General features: G+C 38.1%; 1 protein-coding gene across 2 annotated transcripts in view; it reads left to right on the forward strand.

Annotated features, from left to right (window-relative positions):
• DARS (aspartyl-tRNA synthetase) overlaps positions 1-2,477 on the forward strand; it is a 42,389-nt gene extending 39,912 nt beyond the window's left edge. For both annotated transcript variants that reach the window (XM_010000375.1, XM_010000374.1), the window contains exons 14-15: positions 415-486; positions 2,161-2,477. In XM_010000375.1, coding sequence (XP_009998677.1) covers positions 415-486; positions 2,161-2,252 — 164 coding nt within the window. In that variant the 3' untranslated portion in view covers positions 2,253-2,477. The remainder of the gene's footprint in view (positions 1-414; positions 487-2,160) is intronic.
• Positions 2,478-6,031: the final 3,554 nt, after the last annotated feature.

Below are 6,031 nucleotides of genomic sequence, written 5' to 3' on the forward strand. Positions count from 1 at the left end.
ATTAGGGTGGTGATCATGGGAGTAAAACATAGATTAAAGTTATGCTTTTCGTGAATGACAAAAAAGGAGTAGCTCCCACTGTAGCAAGATGGAAAGATAGTTTATAAATCTTTGCTTTCTCACTGCTGTTTATTCAAGAAGTCACCATTTTCCATAAATTACAATAAACAGTTGGGCCTGGCTCAGTTCTAGAATTTCTTCCCTGCTTAAGTTATTAACAAAATTACAAAACAAAAGTTACAGTTGTAATTTCTAGATAGTTCTGGGTAATTTATATTTAATGAATTAAAACTCTACTGTTAGTTTGTAAGTTAAATAGGTAATTTTTTTGTTGTGCTTGCAGTCCTCTAGTTACTTGTATGTTTGGCTGGGGGTTCATTAAGCAGGTGACAAACATATCTGTTTCCTCTCTAGATTTGGAGAAAATAAAGGCGTATATTGATTCATTTCGTTTTGGTGCACCTCCCCATGCAGGTGGTGGAATAGGTAAGTACCTGTATTTTATTTTGTTCTGTGTTAGCCTGAGCTTAATTTAAACTGCTCAATCTCATGCAAAGTTCAATTCAATAATCAGAGTAGTAACCTTGTTAGGTAAATTTGTGGGGCTGCTTATCCTGGAGGATTTAAGGAGAGAAGCTAAAGTGTAAGCATTGTCATAAAATAAAATAAATAGACAAAATATTAATGGCATAGTCTGACAAGTTTGAAAAGTTGGTGATCCAAGAAAAAATGCTGATTTATTAGCCAGACACATCACTTTAATATTTCACCCATGAGAAAAATTTAAGGAAGCAAGGAAGTGCTGTGTTATGTATGGATTTATCATAACCTACTAATGCCAGAAGCCACCAGTCTCTTAGTGCACTTGAAGGTGTTTTGCAGGGAGGAGAAATAAGTGATTGCTTCTGCCTTATTCAGGGATTTGACTGAATGTCAATGATCAGTTTGGCTGATGCACATTGTTTCTGCCAAGGTACTGCAGCTTTGTGTCTTGGGTGTGAGTATTTTACATATTAAAATGAAAAAAGGTAGGTTTTAGGCATCTTAATGATAACAATTTACAGTTATGCAAATGGCTTTCATTAGCAGGATGAAACCTGTTCATACATACGGAAGAAGGACGCTTTGTAGGTCATGATCAGTAAACACAATGATTTACTTGAGTCAGTCTTCATTTGCCTTACTTGTATAAAAGTGTATTTGGTTCATTCTTGGCACATTCTCAGAACAACTTCCTGAGTATGCCTTCAGTAAATGCATCAGATCTGCAATGTGCTGTTGAGACAGCTGGTTTGAAATACCTGCAAGATGTAAGCGTGGGTTACTTGTGAGCAGAGGAGAGATGTAGCGTCTGCAGATGATCCAGTCATTTAGGCCAGTTAGAACAGACATCAAGGAAGCAGAAGCCACACCTCTTCTGCAGAGTAAGTGTTCTTCCTGGCACATCCCAGAGGTCAGGCCAAGTACCAGCCAAACAGGAGATGCTGTGAGAATGAACACAGGATTCTGGCTGCTTCAAATGGAAACCTTGGCATAGAAGGGCAGTGTGCGAAAACCAGTATATGCATCTGGGCTTCATCTCAGCATGGCTGGGATGCACATGGACACTCATGGATTAGGAAGTCCTTCCGTCTTCCACGATACACACACAACCTCTGAGATTTCAGGAAGAACACAGTGACCATTTACATGGGTAATCTATGTTTTGGTACTGGGAATGGTTTGGGATAAAATTCTCCAGCTGTCAGTTTTTACTGTTGTTGCTTATGGCACTAAATGTCTCTGACCCTGAAGCTGATAAGACCGCTTTGGACTATACTTCTGGTCTTGTATTCAAGATACAGTTCTCCTGTTTACCCACTTCCTGTTTCAGTTTTCTCCACCATCTTTCTTGAAAGTCCTGAGTGATTCAGAGCAGGACTGAGTGTCTAGTACCATAGCTTATTGATACATGTTCCACAGAAGTCTGTGTCCTGGCAGGAGGCTCTATGTAAAATCCTGAATTTTTGGTTCTTGCTCCTTTCTGCAGTCAGCTAATGTGTTCATCTCAGTCCTTGCTCACAATGCCACGTGAGGCTGGCTGTAGGGATAAAGTACCTTTAGCTTCTAAAGAAGAGAAAAAGACTGTGCTGATATTTGTGGTTTTTTAATTTATTGTAGGGCTGGAAAGGGTAACCATGCTGTACCTGGGGCTGCACAATGTTCGTCAGACCTCCATGTTCCCACGGGATCCCAAGCGCCTGACACCTTAACACGAGTGGGTTTTGAAAGTTTGAGGTGATCTGTCCTGCAAACATGATGTGATGGCAAGCATAGCCCCTGCTATGGATGAACCTGTATTGATTTGAGTATTATAATATGCAATAAAAAAACCCACCTCATTTCCTAAAGTGCCACAATATTTTTTTTAACCTTGGCTTTTTATTTAAAAGTCTTTTAACAGGTCAAGAATCTTTGTATTGGCAACAGTGCACATTTTAATGAAAATGTGATACTTGGAGTTAGTTTTCTAGTATCACATTACATGGTATTGTGTTTCTTAACATTTTAATAAATTACACAATTTTAACTTATGTCAGCGAGATGGAATATTCTGAAGGACAGGATTGGCTCAAAGCTAAAACAACTGGATGCTTGTAATTTAAAATCAGGAGGAAACCAGCCAGTTGTTAATTTACGTGAGTGACAAGTAGAGAAGCAGGTAAGAAGAACTACATTCTTAACAAAAAGTCTTCATATGAAATTGTGAAAACATTGCAATAAATCTCTCAAAGTAAATCAGAAACAATATCTGTTTTTCTGACTTTTGCTTTGTGTCCTCACAAATAATAAGGAATCCATTTGGGCTGGTTGGTTGTTTTTTTCTTAATGATGCGTAAAGTTTAAATTGATTTTCTTTCTATATTCCCTTTTTTTTGAAAGTTGCATAGATGCCATGGGCCTGTTCTTTATTTTGTTACCCTTTGAAAATGGATAGAAGGTTACACACACTTATGGAATATGCAAAGAATATATTCTCAGAAAATAATCAGATAGTGGGTTTGAGAGCAGGTCCTGTTTTCCTACCTGACCCAGCCTCTAGGATACCAACAAATCAGCAAGGATTTAATGTATCCATTACCAATGGAAGAAAAGCAAATAATGTAAGCCAATCTGTTTCATTTTTTTTTCCTTTATAAATGCTTTGAACAACACAACTGCTGTACATTTAGAGAAATTGGGTGTTTCTGTATGTCACAGGACTTCTGAAATTCTTTCCAAACATCCTTTTTCTCAAATGAATCACCTACTTGAACCTCCTCAATCTGCAGTGATGCACAAATCTACTTCTCTTCCTCTTCCAACTCAAAGGATGTGCCGTGCATTTGAAGAGGAACTAGTGTATTAAAAAATTCCTTTTCTGGACTGCAGCTGATAGTTGTTTTTCAAATGTAAAACATTTTAAAGTGTGGATGCCAAAGAGCAAAGGACTAAATTCCTTACTTGGGCACTGCGCTAGAGTTACTGTAATATTTATAAATATTTGTAATTCCCTGACTTAATTTTTGCTTAACATTTTTCATGGTAAAGCATTCAGTAGGAGGTATGGGTTAGATAGTCTGTATTATTGTTGCTACCTTGATTTTTAAATGTCAGAGAAGTCACATATTGGTTAAGCTACAGAAAGGTCAGTGAGGCTGTGTATAAATTGTGTAGAATTTCACAAAAGGGCAAATCATCTTTTGCAGCTGCCACTGAACAAGACTTAATTTTAATGTTTTGTGACAAGAGTTCTCCATTAGAAAACAATCATACTGAAGGTCAGTTAGGTAAAGTACTGGAAATGTAAAAGTTAAACTTTGTTTAGAAGTCACAAAATTCAAGGCATAACACACTTTGCAGCTTTTCTTATCAGTCTGTTGTAATTTATTCACCATGGGATCTTCCCAAAATTACTAACTTAAAAATCTTAACAGTGTACCCAACTGTACTTTACAAAGCTAAGTGGATTATAAACACAGCTTATCATCACAGACTTAGTACTGATGAATCCAAGTCTCAGTTGTTCAGCTAAGCCAACTGGAATTAATTAAATTTAATTACTTTTGTTCAAATGGAACTGGTAATGTATTCCACATCAGAAGCGTATCCTTCCAATACATAGCAAAATTACTGACTTACATTTCAGGCCAACAAAGAAAAAAATCTGAGAACTGTTTCTTGCCTTAGATTTGGCAGCAAGTTTTGTGCATGTGTGCCTGTAACAACTCTGCTTATCCCAGTTCCGTTAAGAGTTGCTCAAGCTTAAGTTCTAGTTGGATTTATTCACAAGAACTAAAATTCTGATCCTTTTTTATGCCATATCCTTTCATGCAGTTTTTCTTAGGTAACTGAAAACAATTATGATCATAAATCAAAATGCAAAATGCATTTGTCCTGAATGTAATCTTAACAGGATACCTTGGTGGGAGCTGGGCATTGTTAGAATTTTGTTCAAAACCTTGCAAATACTAATTTCAGAACTTCATGTTGCTTTGATAAGTAGTTCTAGAGAAGTCAAACCTGTATAGTCCTTTATTTCCAGGAACTTGCAGAAAGTTTAGCATTTTAAATGGAGTCCACTTCTTCACCAGTTAAAATTATTTTGGGTTTTTTTTCCTCTCATGATACAAAAAATGATAGTTACAGTTATGCAATTTTTTAAACTAGAGAACTGTATAAGATATTGGTGAGGAATAGCCAGGGAGCCATCTGCTCAAAACAAACACAAAACCACAGTTTGCTTCTGAAGTTTAACTACAGCATTTTCCTGTGAAAACTCCTGTGTGTTCACTGAGCTGTCTGAATCTGCCCAGCAGGAAAGATAACTGGGGCTGTTCTTTTTGGAAGCAGAGCAGTCTGGTTCCCCATGGCTGCACACACACATGTTGGGGGTTAGCCCCGGTGGGCAGCTGAGCACCACACAGCTCTGCTTCTTGCCCAGTGTGACAGGGGAAGAGGAAAGAAGGAATAAAAGCAGAAAAACTTTGAAAACTTTGGGCTTCCACCTCGGGCCAGTCAATTTGAGGTGTATTGTTCACCTCCATGTGAAAGCAAACTGTGGCCTGGCTCTGCTGCCAAAGGGACAGAGGGGAGCCCATTGGTGTAGTAGCCATTGTGCCACACTGCTTGGCTGCCTTGGACTCCAGATCACACTGGGGTTCCAGCATATCCTGTACAGTGGCATGATTTCATTCAGGCCACAGAGCCCACTGTTCACCTACACAACTCCTCCCATACATCCTGCAGCCAACGATGGGTCAGCCCCCTTAGAGCGTCTTCCCATGTACCACAAAGAACCTAGAAAAATGAGAGAGCCTGGAAAACCAGCACATTTTTTATGGACAGCCATCCCTAGAGTACACAACTTGCCCAAACAGATTTGAATGATTTACTGTTCCTTGTTTGGGTATTACCAAGATCAGTGTACGGTGGAGATTTTTTTTGTTGTCTTTTTTTGTAGAAACAAATTATGAAAAACCAGCAGAAATTATCTAGGGTGAATTATTATTTCTTTCAAAATAAACAAGCCTCACAAACAACTTGTGTTTATGTACATTTTTGCTAGTGTGATCTCTGGATGGAATTTATTAACTGCAAGTTTTTAAAAAGTTACCAAGTTCAGTCTGCTGCTTTCTTAGGATTTAAAAGAGCATGTAAACAGGATAAATTACAAACAGTTGGGTAGTTTTTCTTTTACTTTGCCACCTCTTTAACCCTTGGCCATCTTCAAAAAGAAAAAAACAACAAAAATACCCCTCAAAAAGCTTTAATTATGTACCAAAGCACAACAATCTGCCTTAAACTAATACTAACTTTCAAAAAAGACTAACCCAGCCAGAACCTCTGACCTCTGCAATCAGAAGCAAGCAAACCATGCAAAGCTGAATCTCACTATTTGGCAAACCAAACTGCCAGGCAGCCTTTTCCATTTTACAATTAGAGCTCTGTGATGTGGCAAGTCCACTGTAACTTAAAAAGAACAAGTGCTGCTGCTGGGCGAGTTTTAAAG

Source organism: Chaetura pelagica, unplaced genomic scaffold (assembly GCF_000747805.2).
Source record: "Chaetura pelagica isolate M959 unplaced genomic scaffold, ChaPel_1.0 scaffold386, whole genome shotgun sequence".
In the NCBI taxonomy this organism is placed as follows: Eukaryota; Metazoa; Chordata; class Aves; order Apodiformes; family Apodidae; genus Chaetura; species Chaetura pelagica.